At 43.9% G+C, this 20,478-nt stretch overlaps 1 protein-coding gene across 8 annotated transcripts in view; it reads left to right on the plus strand.

Annotated features, from left to right (window-relative positions):
* The first annotated feature begins 4,249 nt into the window (after window positions 1-4,249).
* Window positions 4,250-20,478, plus strand: part of EEF1AKMT2 (EEF1A lysine methyltransferase 2) — a 62,407-nt gene continuing 46,178 nt past the window's right edge. For 3 of the 8 annotated variants that reach the window (XR_016511259.1, XR_016511258.1, XM_090278703.1), the window contains exons 1-5: window positions 4,250-4,422; window positions 5,392-5,457; window positions 6,188-6,302; window positions 12,224-12,331; window positions 14,722-14,938. Coding sequence is in view for 6 of the 8 variants with exons in the window: in XM_090278703.1 (XP_090134829.1) it covers window positions 4,289-4,422; window positions 5,392-5,457; window positions 6,188-6,302; window positions 12,224-12,331; window positions 14,722-14,938 (640 nt within the window). In the remaining 2 variants the exon portion in view is untranslated. Of the gene's footprint in view, window positions 4,423-5,391; window positions 5,458-6,187; window positions 6,303-12,223; window positions 12,332-14,721; window positions 14,949-18,832; window positions 19,512-20,103; window positions 20,217-20,478 lie in introns of those variants that run through there. The other 5 variants (XM_090278709.1, XM_090278707.1, XM_090278705.1 and 2 more) reach the window with 4 other exon arrangements.

Below are 20,478 nucleotides of genomic sequence, written 5' to 3' on the forward strand. Positions count from 1 at the left end.
TGTCCTGTCCCTCTGTGTCCCCTAAGTCAAAAGACGGCACATCTTCTGTCCAGTCACCTGTCTGGACGCCTCACCATTCACCTGCCTTGCCAGGCTGCGGTGAGTGCGGAGATAAGAAAGTGGCTGTCCCTGGCTGTCCCCGTCTGTCCTCGCTCCTCTCCTGTGTCTGGCCCAGAGCGAGGCTCATGTAAACATAAACATTTGAGTGAACTGGGGTGTGTCTGTCTTCATCAGTCATTGCTGTTGGTACCCGGGCTGCCACAGTGCAGCTCTGGACTGTGTGTCTGAGTCCTAAGGGGGTGACAGGTTGGGTCGGTGATGGTCGAGCTGGGCTGGGGGTATGTGTTGGGTCAGTGACGGTCGAGCTGGGCCGGGGGCATATGTTGGGCTCGGTGATGGTCGAGCTGGGCCAGGGGCATATGTTGGGTCGGTGATGGTCGAGCTTTGCCGGGAAGCAGAGTGGCCCCATCACAAAGGGACACACACAACTTGAAGGTGTGAGTCAGATGCGTCACACAGGTGGGCCAGAGTCAAGGAAAGGAACGGGTCTCCTGTCATTGAGCCGTTCAGTCTCAGTCGGAACGAGGATGCCCACATACAGAAAAGTTTCCATTAGCGACATGCCTGCAGAATGGAACACGCTGATTAATTAAACCCTTTAGGGTTCAATCCCAACCAAAAATCTCTGACACATGTGTCTTAGGTTCAGTAAGAGCCTCAAACCCCCCACCCAATAAGCTGATCAGCAGGAAGTAAAAATCACAAACAATGACTATTGAGGAGTCCAGTGAAAAGTTCCTCAGATCTTGCAAAACACCAGTAGGAGGTAGAAAATTTTTTACTCCCTTATTCTAGTCTTCTCCCCAGCAACATACCCAACAAAACACCAGGTACCTCGTTGTTCCCACCATTGTGCCCGCCGTTACCTCCAGACTCAACCCGTTGTTCGCGCCGTTACCCCCAGACCCAAGCAATCACTAAGCGCCCCGATACCCTGTTCCAGTGATTCCCCATCCCTCCCTTTAAAACCTTGTCAGCCTGTACGCCCGCTGCTGTTCTCTCCTTTGAGACAGTCCGGCAGGTTCCTCTTAATAAATCTTGCATCTCAGCTTCCTTGGTTTCGGTGTTTACTATTTCTAACAAAGTCCAACACTGGCCGTGCTCCAGCATGACCGGAGAGAGATGATTCAGGCAATTGTATGGTTTGGTTGATATATAATAGAAATACATAACACGATGTGATTTCAACTTCCATATGACCATTCTGGCTGAAACGTCAATATAGTGCCGGGGAGAGAGAAGATGGAATTACAACAATCCAAAGGCTCGGGATGACAGTGGTTTGGGGGTGGTTAGACCTGAAATGGGGAAGCAAAGGAGGTGTTAAGAAATGAATGGATTCTGGGCACAAGGGAACACAAATGTAATGAAAAACAACGGAAAGAGAATAAAACGACATCAGTAATACGTAAAAGTTAAACTCTAACAAAGTTCAGAAAAGAAATTCAGGAAAGGAACTCACCTTTCTAATCATTATTCTTTCATTAGTTCCATCTTTCTGGTTCCAAACTGGGCTCTTGATCTCCCACAAAACTCTTACCACATTCTTGCCAAGTAAACAGAACTGTTTTCTGACAGTTGGGCAGGACAGCCTTGGAATCATTCTTGAGCCCCCACTTTGATCAGTCAGCGGTCTTCAAAATCCATCGAAATGCATGGCTTTAGTGAGCTGCGAGCCTGAGCGGCCCAAAGGAAGGCAGAGCAGTGGTGACAGGATTGAAAAATGTCCCTGGGCCAGAGACCAAGAGGAGACCAGAAGGAGCTGTGTGGGGGACACAAGGGAAGGACAAGAACTCTGCTCTGCTTTGGGTGATAGCAGGATGGTCAGGGACCATCAGGATAGAGAACACGGGGAGGAGAGGGTTTGGGGGCATGGGGGCTACAGGTTGAGTTTAATGTCACAAGGGCATCTAGGCAACTGCAAAAGAAGTCTGGAGCTGAGGGTAGAGGATGGAATGGGAAGTCACTAATAGTAAGAATGATAGCTGACATTTCCTGAACACTGATTATGTGTCAAGATCTGTTCTAAGCTCTTTCCATGCACAATGTGTTGACTTATTTAATCTTGCTAACAAACTTCTTAAGCAGACGCATTTTAAACTCCATTTTATGGTTGAAGAAATGGAGGTGGCATTTATTGAGCATTTATACATCAGGCACATAGGATTTTACAGAAATTATCTCACTTATTCTCTACAGCTGCCCTATGCCTTAGGCACTGTTCTTATCCTCATTGTAAGAGTGGGTCAACAGAGGCCCTGAGAAACAAAGCAACTTGCCCATAGTCACACATGGTAAGGTGAAGGCTCAAATCCTGGCAGTCCAACTTGAGCTGGGTGCCTAGATCCCTTTTTTGAAGGCTCACTTAAGAGCATGTGGTACTGGGTGGGGGGAGGAAGGGTTTTGAAGAAGGGTGTGCTAAGCTGTGTTGACTCCTACAGGATCAATCAAGACAGGGAAAGCCTGGAATCTGAGCCTTGGCTTGCCAACTAGGAAGCCATTGAGAACTCTTGAAAGCATAGTTTCAGAGATGTAGGTGAGCAGGGTACCATGCTGCAGGAATTGGCAGACTGAGAGAGAGAGAGGCAACCCAGAGTATTTGCAGAGCCTTCCTCCTGCCCCATGGAAGAGGCACCGGTGGGACAGACTGTGTTCCCTGGCACATTCCAGCTTCTCCCTGGTGATGGGCAACTCTGCTAGGACCAAGCTTCTCCACCCCCCACCAAGAATCTTGTTGCCCTGAGTGATCAGAGGTGGTGCCCCACACAGCCTTCAGGACTAAAGAGCCAGGGTAATGCTGGAGCCAGAGAAGGAACTCTTTATAAACCGTGGGTTTTTCCAGGGCTCCATACCAACAAGTGTTTATAGCATTCATTACACACAGCGAAAACAACTTCAGTGTTGGCAAGACATCAGATTGCAGATGGCTTTATCTTTCATGGGTACTTCATAATTACAGCCTCAAAATTTTAAGACCCACTCAGTCACATTCAAGCTTGCTTTCTCTAGGATCTAGAGTCTAGAAAAGATGAAAACAACCATTCGCCCAGGCTGCACTAATTGGCTGTGGCATCTGGTGGTTTTATTACTCTGTAATAAGGTTACTTACGCTCTTTCGTGGGTTCTTTAATCACTACACACATGGGCTCTCTTCTGTCTTTTACTGCATCTATCACTGGTGGTTGGTTGCCTGAAGATCTTGGAATGTCTTGTATAGGAGAAGATGCCCATTCTGACCTCATTGGGATTTCTGAGAGCTGGAAAGGCAACTGTTGAGGTTGTTTACCTCTAGGGACTTCGTCTGCAGAGTCAACAGAAACGTGGCCTAGGAAACCTTCCTTTCGTTGGAAGGCTGCCTTGCTAGGGGCCTTTGAGATCTCTGCCTAGGACATTGAACTACCAGTATTTCGTTGCTGCCAAAGAAACCCTCCTAGACCTTTGGCACAGAAGATCGCTCTCATTATGCTGCGGAACTTCCAAAGGCAGTCGGACCAAGAGGCAGGGGAATTTCAGCTTTGCTGGTTGGGAGCCACGTTCTAGAAGAGTCACCACCCACTCGGGGTGAGATGCACGTGTGGGAACCGATGTGCACAGAGGTTAGGAGTCTTGGACAGGGCCAGGCGCCCGGGGAGGGGCAGAGCTGAGACGCGCATCTAGGTGTCCTGGCTCTTACTTGGCAGTCTTTCTTCCACGACACTCTGATTCCCTTGATCGGAGTATTTGGAGCAGGGTTATAGGGCATTCCTTTCTCTGGGCATAGATTCCCGTGTCCACCTAGTGATGTCCCATCAGAAGAAGGCAGAATGTTATTTCCGAGGCAGAATCCCAGCCGCAAATGGAATTAGCTGGAAGCCAGATAATGATTCCCAGAGCCGCCCACCACGTGGAGAGATGAGGTGACCTGTGCGCTTGGGTTGAGCAGCGTTAGCTTTAGTTTTTAGTGTGGTTTATCCACTGCCAGTACCTTGAATAGTCCCTTACAAACGACAGTTTCCGAATATAGGGGCGTGTCGGCGAGCACCTCGAGGAAGCGGGCGCATCCGACGTCGGAGGCAGGGGGCGCGGGAGGGAGGCGAGGCGCAGCCCGGGCCACGTCTGGGTTTGAGACCCAGGATCGGGGACGGGGCGGAGCCTGGGCCCCGGGCGCGCCGGGAGCAGTGGAGAGGGCGGCCTCCGCAGGGCCTAGAGGCGCCCCCGCCGCACGTCCGCTCTGCCCGCGCACGTCTCTATGGCGGCCGCACGGCAGGCCCGGGAGCGGAGCGGCATGATCGCGGGAGGAGGCGCTGAGGTCGCGCCGCGGTCCCGAGAGGGCAGTCCCGGAGGGGGCGACTTTGCCCCGTCGCCGCTGGGGACCCGAGAGCAGTGAGTGGGGCGCAGGGCAGGGTGAGCGGCGCTGCCCGGAGCGGGGGCCGGAGGGCTGGGCCCCGGGGGTCTCGGAAGATGGGGAGGTCCTTGGGCGCGTGATGGGAGGGATCGGAAGGACCGCCGTAGTGAGGGCAAGGGTGGGGTTCGCAGGCGTGGAAGCCCGAGGGGCCCCTTTGGGGACGATTAGGAGACATTTAAAGGGGTTGACAGCTGACGGGCTCGTGGGCTTCGGGACGGGCTCTGAAGACCCCGGGGAGGCCTTTTAGGGCCTTGAACTGGGAGGGGCGGGGCCGGCTCCGCGGGCTGCTGGGCGGGGGCAGCGGCCGCGGGCGGGGGCGGGGGCGCAGGGGGCTGGCCGGGGGGGCAGACAGTGACCTGACCTACGACAGACGCTCAGCGACGACTTAGCGAGTTGCCAGGCGGAGGGATGAACGGCTGGGGGCAGGGGCGGGGGTGCGCGGGGCAGGGAGTCCGGGGCGATGCAGGAGGACGGGAAGGCCGGTGACGGCGGAGGGGGAGCGGGACTACTTCCAAGGAGCAAGAGCGAATCTTACACGGCCCCGAAGCAGAGCTTAGCTTTGGCGAGTTCCCTGGTGAGCAGCCGGTGTGTTGGTAGGAAAGTCCTCGCTTCCGCACGCCTTACACGGAAACGTTTGGACTTCTGTCTGGGACCGAGGGGACCCTTGAACAGCCACTTCGCGTGTGTTTGGAAGCCACATCACGGCGTTTCTGGGTGTCGCGTGTCGTTCCACGTGCTTTCCATGCACACCCTTGTTCTGCTGGTCTGTGTCTTTCATTCTTATGAACCCGAAGATGTTAAGAGGTTTGAGCTGTGCGCACTTACGGATAACACTATAATGTTTCTTAAACGTCTGCCATCAATTCTGTAAGGTCTCAGAAACATACATTTAATTCATAAAGCAGTTTAACTGAAGATTCTTGCTTTGCATTTGCTCATTTCTGTAGTTGGGATGCTGTCTATGAGAGAGAACTGAACAATTTCCAAGAATACGGAGATAGAGGAGAAATCTGGTGAGTTACAAAAAGGAGTGGAATTACATTCCAGAAGACCCTGTGTGTGTCTTTATCTTTTAAGCGCATCTCCCAGAGAAAGATGGCGTGAAAGTCTTGGCAGCCTTCAACTGATTCTGTCTATAGTGGGTAGATTTAAAGAACCTCTCGCTTTTAATGGTCCTGATTTAAATTTGATGATAGTGTTATGAAATTGTTCTCTTACGATCATTGTCCTTTTTAAATAAGCAATAAGCCCTGGCTGGTGTGGCTCAGTGGATGGAGTGCTGGCCTGAGAACCAAAGAGTCACCAGTTCGAGTCCCAGTCAGGGCACAGGCCTGGGTTGTGGGCCAGGTCCCCAGTTGGGGGCGTGTGAGAGGCAACCAAACTCTGGTGTTTCCCTCCCTCTTTTCCTCCCTCCCTTCTCCTCTCTCCAAAAATAAATAAGTAATATCTTTAAAAAACTAAAATAAAATAAAATATTGAGCCATCGATATATACAAGTGTTAATGCTGATGTAGAGAAACATTAGCAACTAATATACTGACCTGATCTATTCTACTCTATTCTTGGGTATGTTTCTTTTCCAAAATAATGGTAGAGGTGAAGCTTAAGCACTCACAAACATTACTGTTTACTTTCAAAAAAGGCTTAATTGAGCATGTTGAATACTGTGCTTAAATGGAATATAGTTGCAACCTTTGCTCTGTATGCTTCTTGTTTAATTAACTCATTCTCTGTTTCTAATAGGTTTGGGGAAGAGAGTATAAATCGACTGATAAGGTGGATACAGAAACACAAGATTCCATTGGATGCTTCAGTGCTTGATATTGGAACTGGAAATGGTGCTTTCCTGGTTGAACTTGTTGGTACTTTTAGTATTTACGCGTTAGAGCCAAATTTTTAAATGAAATCTGAAAAACTTGCAGTCGAGGATACTGACCATCTAAATCTCAGATAGTAAAGCAGTCATACCATGTACTTGGAGAAGTCACGTGGTGCAAGAGGGAGGCTGCGTGGGTCGTGAGAAGGAGCTAAAGGAGAAGCCGGGGATCTGAGTCCTCGTGTTGGTACCTCCCACCATCGCCTTGGCTTGGCCCAAGCCACTAATTTTTCTGGGCTTCAGCTCTTTCCTAAAGATTTTGACTAGGCAATTTCTGTTGGTTTCTTCCAGCTGAAAACTCCAGAAATCTATACATATAAAAGGAAGATGACTTTTTGTACTGAGTGTGGGTGGGGTGTCCAGAGGGCGAGAATCTCAAGCAGTGGCAACAACAGCTAAAGGAAGGAAGGCTTGCAGCAGCCTAGCATGTAGTGGGCCTGTGAATAATTTGGGAAATTAATATGTAAGGTGTGTGTGGGGGGTGGACAGAGGTGAGGACTGAGTTAAGCGTAGGTGCCATGTCATAGTACGCCCTGCCTGAGCACTTAGGTTTTACTTTCAGGCTAAAGGGAGCTGTGAAAATGTGTCAGACAGTGCAATGAAATTAGAAAAATTGGTAATAAACATTTTTGAACCATTGAGGTATAGTATGTATGTATTAAAGTGAACAAATTGGAAGACCGTGGCTCCGTGTGTTATCACAGAGTGAACACTCCTGTGTAACTATCTCCCTGGTGAAGAAGTAGAATACCAGAGTCTCAGAGTTCCCCTTGAACTCCTTACCAGTCCTCTCGAAATTGCCCCCTTCTTCCTCTTAAGGTACAGTAGGAACGTGAAGATTGTGGATTCCTTTGCCTGTTTTTGCATACGGGAGGGGAAGTCTTTACTGCGAGTTCTTTCTGGTGTCTTTCGCTCACATTCTGTGAGACTCACTGGTGTCATTGCAGGTGGCATCAGTTCATTCACGTTCATTGCTGTGAAAGCTTCCTTTGTACAAGGACACCAGAGTTTTATTATGTATTCTGTTGTTTGCCTCTAGATTCTTTTGGATTTTAATAGTTTACTTGTAGAAGCTGATGATTTCTCCTTTGAGACTAAGAGTTTAACTGTAGATTCTTTTGGATTTTTTACATACGTATGTTAATCTGCACCCTGTGAATAATGACAGTTCTCGCAATTCCTTTCCAACCCTTTAGGACTTCCCCTCCTTTTTTACACTGGCTGTGACCTCCAGTAGAGTGTCGAAAAGAAACGGTGACAGAGGCGTCCGTTTCCCCTCTTCCAGAAGATGCTTTCAATATTTTACTGTTAGGTATGGTGTTAGCTTATGAGTTCGGCTGGCAGATAACTGTGAACTCGAGTAAGGAAGTTTCCTCCTATTTCTGCTTTGCTAGGAGTGTGTGTGTTTCTTATGAATCTTGTTGTTTATCAGATGCCTTTCCTGTATCTATTGAGATAATTATATGAATTTTCTCCTTTCGTCTGTTCATGTTGCTGAACTGCAGTGATCAGTTTTGGATGTTAAATACATTCCTGGAATAAACCCAACTATATATATTACCTGATTCAGTGTGTTAATACTTCATCTAGGATTTTTGCGACTTTGTGGGAGAGAGTGTCCTGTAATTTTTCATTCTTGTAGTGTGTCCTTGTTAAGGTTTGCTCTCCGGTTGTGCTGGCATCGTTAATGCAGAATCTGTTTTTTGACAGTTTGTTGGCACTTGGTTGTCTTTTTCTGTACATGTTTAGTAGAATTCACTGGTGAAGCCACCCAGCTTATGGGAAGTTCTTTACTTTTCTAATGTGAACTTATTAAATGACGTGGGATATACATGTAGAAAAGTAAGCAGGTCATAAGTGTATAGCTTTTACAAAGTGAACACCTTGGTGAAACTCGTCCACCTGCTTGAGAAAGAAAACATCATTAGGTGTCCTTGTGCCCGCCCCACTCCTTCCATTCTGGACGTGAGTGCTGTTCTGACTTCTGTTGTGACACCGTAGCCGGTTTTGATATTAGCTGTGCTGGTTTCTCCTTGTGGCTTTAATGATCATTTCTCTAGTGACTGATGATGTGGGGCACCTTTCATGTGCGTTTTCGGCACTTGTATCTCTCTTTTGGTGAAATGTGTCTTCACATCTTTTGCTGTTTTTAAATTGGGCTATTTGTTTACTTGTTAAGATTTGAGAATTCTTTCTGTATTCTGGATGTAAGTTCTTTGTCAGGTGTATGATTTGTAAATGTTTTCTCCCATTTTTTTGACTTTAAAAAAAATTCTCTCAACAGTATATTCTGAACAGCATAAGTTCTTGATTTTGATGAAGTCACATTTATTAATTGTTCTCATATAGAGTGTGCTTTTATTGTCATAGTAAAGAACTGCCTAACCCAAAGTCACATAGGTCTTGTATATTTTCTTTTTAAAGCTACAGATCTTTTCCTGTTACATTTAGATCTTTGATTTGTTTTGTGTTAATTTTTGTATTAGGTTTGAGATACTGGGTGAGGTTTTTTTTTGTTTGTTTGTTTGGCACATGAATGTTGAATTGTTCCATTTGACATTTGTTGAGAAGATTATCCTTTCTCCATTATATTGAATTTTGTCTGTTTTTGACTCAGTATAAGTGGTATCATGGTATTACTAAATCTGTATTTTATTTTTCCTCTGGATTTTTTTGCAGAATGGGGATTTGTGGTGTGTATGCTAGATTGCTTCATTTTGTTGCAGCATAGCCATGTACTACATGAAAACAACCGTAGTTTTCTTATTTATCTAGTCTTTCATCCACTCATTCATTCATTCTCCTGCTGATGGACGTTAGGCCTGCTCCCAGTACTGCGTGGTTGTGTCCGATACCAGTTTTCCGAAAACGGTTCTGCTGGTTAGTGCCACTGGCAGTATGTGAGGATCCCAGTCACCCCGCGTCCCTGCCAATACCTGGTCTTGTCAGGTTATGCAGTCGCAGTGATTTGTAGGTGTGTAGGAGTATCTTATGGGTTATTCTCATTTCCCTAAATAAGTTGGGCATATTTTCATGATTTTTTTTTTTCCTGGCTGTTTGGCTATTTCTTTTTCTTTCTTTTTTTGTTTTTTTTTTTAAAGATTTTGTTTATTTATTTTTAGAGAAAGGGGAGCGGAGGGAGAGAAACACTGATGTGTGAGAGATAATCAGTCGGTTGCCTCTCACATGCCTCCACGCGGGGACCTGGTCCGCAACCCAGGCCTGTGCCCTGACTGGGAATTGAACTGGTGACCAGCCAGGCCTGTTTGGCTATTTCTTTTTTGTGTCATGCTTGTTTAAGTTTTTTCCCAACTAAGTTTTTTTCTTACTGATTTATAGGTGTTCTTTACATTTCTGTTTATGTGACCTTTGTATTACAAATCCCTTTATCTAATCTGTGGTTTGCCTTTTCACTTTTGCAATAGTATCTTTTGATAAACAGAAGTTCTTTAATTTCACTAAAGCTTAATATATAATGTTTAAAGCCCTGGCTGGTGTGGCTCAGTGGATTGAGTGCTGGCCCTGCAGATTGAAAGGTCGCCGGTTCAATTCCGGGTCAGGGCACAATGCCTGGGTTGCAGGCCAGGTCCCCAGATGGGGACACAGGGGAGGCAATCTATCTGAGTTTCTCTTGCACGTCCATGTCTCTCTCCCTCTCATTCTTCTTCCCTTCCCCTTGCTCTAAAAATAAATAAAATTTTAAATAAAATGAATAGTGCTTTTAAAATGTTGTATAGTAACATCATTGCTTCCCCAGAGTCATAAATATATTTTTCTGTGTGTTGTTCTAGAAGCTTTATTGTTTTCCTTTTCACATTTGGGACCTGATTAATGGTTGTTTATGTTGTGAGAAAGGTCCGTGTTTATTTTTTCCCCTATGAATATTGAGATTACCCAGCACCATTTATTGAAATGATCTTCCTTTCCCCAATTGCACCTCTGTCACATGTCAGGCAACATGGTATGCGTTCAGGTTTCTTTCTGGACCCTTTGGGTTTGTTAGCTTTTATTTATTTATTTATAAATCCTCATCCGAGGATATGCTGCTTGATTTTAGAGAGAAAGGAAGGGAGAGAGAGAGCCGAGCCATCCAACCAGGGCTGTCTGAATAACTTCTTAGGAATTATTTTAGAAAAGGTTTCCTGGCAAGGAATTTTCTTAGCATTTCTTCATCTGAGAATGTCTTTATTTTGCATTTATTCCTAAGGGACATTTTTGATACCTATATATACTATGTAATTTTAGATTGGCATTTTTCTTTCATTAGCTTTGGCTTTCATTCCTTATGACTTATTGTCAACTGTCAGTCTTATTGTCAGTCTTCTGAAGGTAATTTTTTGCCCTACTCTTACTCCCATTGTGTGCTTAACAGATATTCTGACATTTCTTCCAATCACCTAATTTTTTTCTGTGTCTAATCTGCTATCAGGCTCACCCTTCAATTTCTTAAATTTATGGTTGTATTCTTAATTTCTGTTATTTATGTGATTCTTTTGTTACAGTTTTCAATTATCAAAATTTTCTAAATTGTTATTTATTTCAATTGTTTTAAAATCTGTCTCTTACCCTTCTTTTATTGAGGTCTTCTGTGGGTCCTTTTCTAATGCCAGTTTTTCCCCTTGGCTTTGGTCATTTATTGTATCCTTGAATGTCTGCTTATTTCTCATCGAGCGCCAGAAACTGAACATGAAAACGGGAGCTATTTTGAGGCTTCGGATGATTGTTCTAGAACCTTAAAACATCTGTTTATGACTTTTCTAAGTTCTACTGGAAGAGCAAACAGGCACGGGGTAAGAGGGAGTCGGTAAGAGGCAGTTCTTAGCGTCATGTTCGGGGTCCGCCAGAGAAGGCGTTGAGGGGAACAGAGGCCGCAGACGGGGTGGAGTGAGACAGCTGGAGGCCTAGGAGGCTGGCATCGGAGCAGGGTATTAGACTTTAATCAAAGGAAACAAAGTGCCCCGTGGGAATAATTGGAGCGTACTCGAGTTTAGATTAGGGTTGGAAAGTCGGGCGCGTCTTGATAGATGGTGCTGGAGTAGGATACATTTGAAGGGAGTAACCGTTCGGTAAATTGTGAAGAGCTGGAAGGGAAGTTCAGGCTGCACTGCACTTTGCACTCCTTTCCTTCTCCAGGTAGCCTTTGAGATTACTGTGAGCCTGATCGGTCTGGGAATGTTCAGCATGGGTGGTGGGGGTGAAGGTCAGGAGCCCCCATGCTTTTGCCACGGGTGCCAGACACCCTTCGATGGGGTCATAGCGCTAGTCAGTCCCGGCAGACAGCTTTAGTCTCCAACTCTTACGTCCAGTGAGCTTCCTTCAGGTCTTTGGCCCCACCTCACGGTGTTTTGTAAAGATCTGTTGAAACGTATGAAATATTGCAACAAAAATATTATACAAATATAAGGTGGTTAATAATCACATGTGTGTTGGAGAAAGGTGTCATTTATAATTAACACTGAGTGAACATTTAAAACTGAGAACTTATTTCATATCCATTGATTGAATTAATTCATATAACAAGTAAAATTTATGTATGACACACTTACATATGAATTAGAGCATATCAACATCAGGAGTTAATACCACATTTTTCTGCTTGAAGGCAGAAATATTGAACATATAAGTATTCTCATTTTCTTTGAGAAAATGAATTTCCTTTTGAAAAAGAAATCAAATATTATAAAAACAAATGAATTGTCACATTCTATAAATTTAAAGTTTAGTTTCTGTTTTGATTCTACAATAAAATTTAAACATTGGAGATTATTGGATGGTATACGCTACCTGATCTATTGAAAATAAATAAAATAGTCCTAGTCCTAAAGGCATATTATAATTCATAGGCAAAACAGTATATTAAAACTTTTTAAAACTAAAGTATAAAATTACTTCTCTGTCTTTAGGCAAAACTTGGTTTCTCTAATATTACTGGAATCGATTACTCTCCTTCTGCAATACAGCTTTCAGGAAGTATTATAGAGAAAGAAGGTTTATCTAACATTAAGTTGAAGGTAACTATTACTTGTATTACTATAACTTACCTTTATTTCTAATAAAAGTTATAAAATTGAAATGTTTCTAAAGTATATTAATCATAAACGGTCCAAAATGAAACGTTTTAAAGAACTTTCAGTCTAGTCAGCTTGGGGAAGCTGTTTTCTTCCTTGAGTGCAAGTTTGCTTGCTTCCTCGCCCGCCCCCCCTCCTGTTTGCAGACACGCTAATGATACCCAACTTTGAATTAACTAGATTGAAAAGTTGCTAGTGCATAAAGTGGGACACTGCCACCAAAGCTTGGTTTATTTTTGTGATCTGTAAGGAGATGATGTCTCCTGCGTTTATGCATCTAGCTCAGGCATCTCCCCTGAGTTCTAGGATTATGTAACAACTGTGTAGTTAATAGTCCTCAGTTAGTCCAAAATGATGCTCCTGGTTTCCTCCTTAAACCTGCACCCCCCGCCCCCGAAGCCCCTTCCAATCTCTCCAATGGTCCCACCATTCATTTACCAGTTGCACTAATCCAAAATGCAAGAAGTCATCCTTGATTCCTCTCTTCCCTTCAAGTTCTTTTTTATAAGATTTTAAAAAATTAATTTTTTTTTTCAGAGAGAGGGAAACAGAGGGAGAAAGAAAGGGAGAGAAACATCAATGGGTGGCTGCCTCTTGCGTGCCCCCAACTGGGGACCTGGCCCACAACCCAGGCACGTGCCCTGGCTGGGGATCGAACCTGTGACCCTTTGGTTGCAGGCCAGGGCTCAGTCCACTGAGCCACACCAGCCTGGGCTCCTTTAAATTCTGTATCCAATTTTGTTGATATTATCTTCGAAGCAAATCGGGAATATCATCATTCCTTAGTATTTCCGACGCTCCAATGCTCCCTCCCAAACCCGGGCTACCATCTTTTCCTGCCTGGACACTACTGTAGCCTCCCAGTTCCCCCTCGGACCTCCCAGCTGACTGTCATGGTGGCCCCAGTCATCTTTTACAACACAGACCAGTTCTTCAGCTCTGGGACTTCCTTGTTCACCAGCCTCCCAGGACTTCCCCATTGCATTCCCAATGGAATCTAAACCCAAGCCAGCCTTACAGAGCCCCTCCCTGCACCCCGTCTTGTCCCCGATGCTCCACACCTAGCAGAGTGGAGACCTTACTGAGCTCGTCTGGCTCCCCCTCCGCACTGAGACCTCTGCGGGGCCCCTGCCTTGTTCAGGAGGCCTTTGCTGACCGCCTTTCCCGACACACTGCTCTTCCCAGTGTTTCACCGTCTCGTTATTCTGTTTGTATTTTCTTCACAGCACTTAATCTGAAATTACATGTTTACCTTATTTGTTACTTACTTCTCAGTTAGAGGATATAAGATATATTCTTCTACAGTGGGCCTTTCTCTTTTGATTGCTGTTATATTCCCAGGGCCTGAAAAATTCCTGCATTTGATAGGTGTCTACGAAGTATTTGTTCAATAAATGTGTGCTTTCATACATTTAGGATAAGAACACCTTCCAGCTGAGCTCTTTAGATTGGTGGCCGTTACTTTGCTTCTAGTCCAGTGGCTCCTTGGGCGTAAGGGACCGGAGTTAAGGACCTGTGTTTCGATGCATGGAAACTAAGGTCCACATTTTTAAGTCAATAAGGGAGTTTCAGATAATACACTATGATTACTTTATAAAGTTTGTATGAATAATCATCAGCTAATTGCATAATTCCTTTTTCAAAGTAGCTTTTTAGAATTAAGTTTATTGGCAGATTATTTTGAGTATTTTATGAAATTGAATACCTCACTATCTCAAGTGCTTATAATGTCAGTGATTATTGAAAATGAATGAGATGCTGATGTATGACTTCCAAATTCTAAAGTGACCGATGTTTATAAAGTTAAGTAATTGCAGGTTGAACGGCCATTTAGTTTCTTTAAGCTTTAGGCCATTCATTCTGTCCATCAGTTGCTCTGCCAGCTGCTGAGTCAGGGCAGAAGACTTATTTTCCTACGATAGGTCACACAATTTATAATCTAAGTGGAAAATCGTCTTATTTCCAGTGACCTGTTTGAGTGCCAGATAATTGTTGTCATTTTTAAGAATATGTCAGATACTCTCCTTAGCAGCAGAAATGACCGTGAGCTGCATCATGTGCTGGTGTTATTAGGCCGTACACCTGGCTTTGATTTGTTTCCAAACTTGGAATGTCCAAGAAAGAGTGTCAGTCTCTCTTACTGATCTCAGCTTTCGTGTTCTTGGAATGAAGCACGTAAAAGTTAGCTGTAAAGTTGAAAATATGTTTATCACATGTAAAATGCCATCATAACGAATGTGTACTTGCATCTGTAACTTTGTACCGACTGTCACTTAAATTCAGCAAAGGCTGTGTGCTCACTGTTCTCACATACACATTGGTTTTTCATACAGGCGGAAGACTTTTTGACTCTTTCCGCAGAGCTGTATGGATTTCATGTTTGTATCGACACGGGGACTTTTGATGCCATAAGCCTTAATCCTGACCGTGCAACTGAGAAGAGGAAGCAGTATGTGAAATCTCTCTCCAGGGTGTTGAAAGTGGAAGGCTTTTTCCTAATAACCTCATGTAATTGGACCAAGGAAGAGTTGCTGAATGAATTCAGTGAAGGTAATTGGCTGTACGTTGCTTAAATGTGCGCTTACCTCAAGTTTAATGCCCTTAGATAGGTTTTTTTCCCCTTGGTGTTACAGTGTTTTACTTTCTTATTTGTGGAAATTGCTTGCCTTTCTTCTCTGTTAATGACCTTGGTATTACTTCTAACTGTGTATACAAAGCACAAAGAAGTAATATTGGTTGAGATCCAGAGTCCTCTTTAAACATTTCCAAGAAATCCTGGCAGTTAAGTACTAAAATTTATGAGCCTATAAAAATTAAGTTCTTTATTTAAGCTATATAATCTGTTACTTAGAGAATCAAACAGAGAAGGCACATACATTGTGCTCCTGACTTCAGTGAACTGATACACTGCTAATCAGTAATGATACAAAATGTAGTAGTATTTTTGAAAGTCTTACGTGATGAGAATTTTAATTTTATAGATACTTTATATGTCTTTTTACTGGTCATTTAGATATTTAGGACTTGTTGTTTTCAGTGTATATGGAACAGTTGTTTTTAACATTGCACAGAAATCAGCTGTGGGGACTCGGCAGTAGAAATATTGTCTGTTAATTCTTGAGGATATCTCTACCTTTTTCAAGATTTTTGGTGCCAAGACGGGATCCTTTTTTGCCCCATGAGCAAGGGAGAGTAGGCGCTGTGTGTACTAAGTGGAGGTTTTATGAGAATTGAGGATTGATGATATGGATACAAATCTTTTGAGTTCTTTGTCACGCTGTTCCCTGCATGCTTTGGGGAATATGTCACGTGCCAGTTTGTTCATGCAGTCAGTGCACAGGCATTTCTGGGAAAGTCCCTGAGAACTCATGACCAGGTGTTTGCTCGTTTTATCCTCAGAGTCTTTCAGATTCGCGTTAAGTTTTGTAAAGGAATGGGAGGAATTTTCAGGATGGCGTCTTAACAAATGATATGGTACTAGATCTGTGGTTAATTTGGAACCTCAGTTGTCACAAGCTCATGGGAACTGAGCTTCTAACCGTGTTGTGTCCACTGTCTTAGAGCTTGTTTTCTCGGGGACGAGAGACAGGGTGGCAGAACACCCAGCCCGCCCTGTGTGGGCGCGCGCGGTGGCTTTGGCAGGCTCTGTAAGGTAAAGGCTGCCGTGCCTGAGGGTGGAACGTGAGCCTGGGGCTTCCTTGCCGTGCGTGGCCTCCGGAACACGGAATTACATGTGATTTACTGTCTCCTATTTCATGTTGTCGATTTCATTATCCTCCGTGTTAAATTTGTTTCCTTTAGAACCGTTGAGACCCCGTATCAATAGTCTTTCCCTCTTCCTGAAGCCTGACAGTTTTAATACGTTCTCAGAGTTGCGCTATGTAACTGGTTTTTAAGTACAGGTGTTCTCTCTTACCCCTGGAACCACCAGACAAAAACGCGTTTGTCTGTTTTTGATAATGAGGAACAGACTGCAGCCTGGTAAAGAGGGCTTAAGAACATGTCTGTGTCTGAGAACCATCGACTACGTTTTTTAACTCATGTTCAGTTTTACGGCTTAATATGGAATTGAAATCAGCGAAATGTTACAAAGGAAATGGGAAAGAAACAACTACATACATTGAAGACACTCTCAGGCATGCCACCTCCCTTAGAGGACGGCTTTGGCGTCAGGGGATGACGCTGGCAGAGCGCACTGCCGCGTCCCTCCAGATGGGCTTCCGTGGCCCCTTTGCACAGAATAAAGCTGGTTCACTAATCTTGAAGGTTCTCTCTTTATTTGAAACATAAGTGTCCATAGAGCTGTTGAGATGAATCTTGCATTTTTCCTTTGTAGCCCTATTTATGTAAATATTTTTTGTTTTCATCCGTTTTGTGAGGATCACCTGAAACATTTGCTGGATATTGGGATGTTCTAATTTGATGTCCAGGGAAACTTATCTTTCTTACAACTACTGAAAGAAAAAAATAAAAATCCAGAACCTATCCTTTACAGAAGTAATCCAGATTCATTGAGAAGAAAATTGGAAAATATTAACCCCCCAGCACATAAACATATAGATTAAAATAATCAAAATCACTCATTATCTATCTCTGGAATACAGCCACTTTTAATATGGTGGTGTATTATCTTTGAAATATAAAAACTTCAATTCCGTAATATAATGAAATATTTTAAGCATAAGTAAAATTTCAGAAATAAATACAGGTGTGTACACATGTATCTACCATAGTGTTAAAATATATAATGTTATTAAATGGCCTGTCCTGTGGAAAAGTTTTTATTTTTATTTATTTTTTTAAAGTATTTGTTTACTTTTAGAGAAGGGGAAGGGAGAGAGAAAAGAAGAGAAACATTAATGTGTGGTTGCCTCTCACACACCCCCCCAACTGGGGACCTGACCTGGCCCACAACCCAGGCCTGTGCCCTGACTGGGAATCAAACTGGCGACCCTTTGGTTCACAGGCTGGCGCTCAATTGACTGAGCCATGCCAGCCAGGGCAGGTTTTTTTTTTTTTAAGTATATTTTGTTGATTATGTTGTTAGAGTAGTCACAATTTCTTTTCCTTTTGCTCCCCTCTGCCCAGTACCCTCCTTCACTTGAGCAATCCCACCCCCCCTTAGTTCATGTCCATGGGTCGTGCATATACATTCTTTGGCTTCACCCTTTCCTATATTATTCTTCACTCTCCCCTGTCTGTTTTGTACCAACCAGTTATGCTTCTTAGTCTCTGCACCATTTCCCCATTTCTCCCTCATCCCTATCCCAGCTGATAACCCTCCAAGTGATCCCCATACCTATGATTCTGTTCCTGTTGTTTGCTTAGTTTCTTTTTGTTTTCTGGATTCAGTTGTTGATAGTTGTGAGTTTGTTGTCATTTTAATGTTCATAGTTTTGATCCTCTTTTTCTTAAATAAGTTCCTTTAACGTGTCATATAATAATGGCTTGGTGATGATGAAGTCCTTTAGCTTTACCGTGTCTGGGAAGCACTTCATCTGCCCTTCCATTCTAGATGATAGCCTTGCTGGATAGAGTAATGTTGGTTTTAAGTCCTTGCTTTTCATCACCTGATTTCTTTTGAGAAATCAGCTGGTAGTCTTATAGGCAACCTTTGTAGGTAACTCTCTGCTTTTCTTTTGGTGCTTTTAAGATTCTCTCTTTATCCTTAACTTTTGGCATTTTAATTATGATGTGTCTTGTTGTGGTCCTCTTTGGATCTAGTTTGTTTGGGACTCTCTGTACTTCCTGGACTTGTATGTCTATTTCCTTTGCCAAATTTGGAAAATTTTTCTTCATTATTTTTTCACATAAGTTTTCAATTTTTTGGTCTTCCTCTTCTCCTTCTGGCACCCCTATTATTCGGATGTTGGCACGTTTAAAGTTGTCCCAGAGGTTCCTAAACCTCTTCTCGTTTTTTTCAGTTGTTTCTTTATTCTCTACTGGTTTACTGTTTATTTCTTCCTTATGTTCCAAATTATTGAACTAAACCCTAGTTTCCTTCCCTTCACCATTGGTTTTCTGTGGATTTTCCTTCATTTACTTAGCCTAGCCTTTCCTTCTTCCCTTCTATGTTTGCTGTACTCAAGGATATCTTGTCAGGTCTGTGAGCATCTTTATCACCAGTGTTTTGAAGTCTGTTTTAGGTTGGCTGTCTCCTTGTCTGTGAGGTTGGCTATTTCCTCTTCACTTAGTTCTCCCACTGGAACCTTGATCCGTCCCCCTTTTGGGCCATACTTCTCTGTCTACTCATCTTGACAGGCTCCTGTGTCTGTTTGCCTCTGTGTCTTAGGTAGAGCTGTCACACCTGCTATGTTGTAAGGGGCGGAGCTTTAGGGATTTGTCAGTATGGGGTGACCTGCTTCACCATGTTGTGGCACTGTTTTTGGGGGAGTGGTCTGAGAGGGAACAGTGCAGCCAGCCCAGCACTCGCCCCTTTTCCAGGCACCTCTCCCACTTCCGTATGGGACTGGCACATCTCTAGCTGCTGCCCTGGCTGTCGTTCCCAGAGTGTGTGGGTCTGCGGATGATCTAGGACCATGACGGCCCTTTAAACAAGCGGACTCTGCTGAGAGACCGGCAGTTTCTTCCTCCGCCCCAACCCCCACTGGTCCGCACAGTCAGAAGCAATGAGGCTTGATCTCCCCCGGTGCTGGAACCGTGAGCTGCGCAGTGTGGTCTGGTGCTGGGAGCGCTCCCCAGGTGTCCCATCTACTTTTTGAAATACGTGACTGTGCTTTCTGCTGGTCTGCCGCTGCTGCTGCCACCACACCGCGTCCTCTCCGCCCCGGCTCCGCCCCTCCTACCTGTCTGGATGAGTATTTCTTCTTTATATCTTTTTTTGTTGGACTTCCATGCAGCTTGATTTTCTGGAACTTCTGGTTGTTTCTCGTTTTGAGGTAGTTGTATTCCTTCTTAGTTGTGGAGGGAGACGCAGTGTGTCTGTCTAGGCCTCCATCTTGGCCAGAAGTTGGAACGTTTTCTTTGATCAGTTTTTAATGAACATTTTAGTATTTAATTATTTCTTAAGATTTGTTGAAGTTTGATTAAGTATATGAATTAGAATGTATAATGAAACAAAGTATAAAAGACTAGTTGATACAATAATATGTATCCCTTTTAACATTGTTTTCTGTGTTAATTTCCTTCCTATTTTATGGTTGAGGAAAATGCCACATCACCTTATTTTGATCTTTACAAAGTCACTGTGCATTAGGGGCATTGGTGTCTGCAGCCTTCTTGCGTAGAAACTGAGGATCCTGGTTAAGGTAACTGGATCAGCATGGTTTTCACCTAGTAAGTGGTAGAGCTGAAACTTGAACCCAGGACTTTTGAATATCATTTACTTATTGTTTTTAAAAACCATACTGTGCTACTTTGAAAGTTACCAATTCCTTGGCAGACCCTTCAGTAGTTTGGTTTGGGTCTTAATCTTTGGTTACAAATTTTTTTTTTTTAATTGTGGTAAAATACAGAGGTAAGCAAAAGTAGATTAATAATGATAAATAATACAATAATTAAGACATAAATAATACAGAAATAAACACTGCGTTTCATGTACTCACACCTGTAAAGCTGCTTTTGCGCACACGCGCACACACACACACACACGTATATAACATAAGATTCGCCACTTAAATGTCTGTAAGTGCACGGGCCGTGGCGTCACCCACAGCCCTCGCCGCCCCCCACCTCCAGGCCTTTTCATCTCACAGATTCACTGTTGTTCCCATGTCATTTAACCCTCTGTTGTAACCTTTTCGTATGTGTGCTGTGGATCAAATGGCAGCACTCCATCTGAAGCTATCCACACAGTGCCTGATACCAGGTAAGAACGCAGCATGTGGTAGCTGCTTCCTGTGAGCAGGTGAAGTCGGCTGAGAGAGATGCAGAGTTGAGGGGCTGAGGACTAGGAAGTGCGGGAAATGGGGGTGGAGCCGAAGGAAGCCTCTTTTCTGCGAGCTGTTACTGGTCTTTTCTGGTCCTTGTTCAGTTCGAAGTGTTTTGGGGTGTGCGTACACATTATATACGCACACAGTAGAAAGGAAAAGTCATACAGTGAAATGCAGTCATTTTATGAAGGATTTGAA

This window comes from Furipterus horrens, unplaced genomic scaffold (assembly GCF_987537825.1).
Source record: "Furipterus horrens unplaced genomic scaffold, mFurHor1.1.pri manual_scaffold_5, whole genome shotgun sequence".
NCBI lineage: Eukaryota > Metazoa > Chordata > Mammalia > Chiroptera > Furipteridae > Furipterus > Furipterus horrens.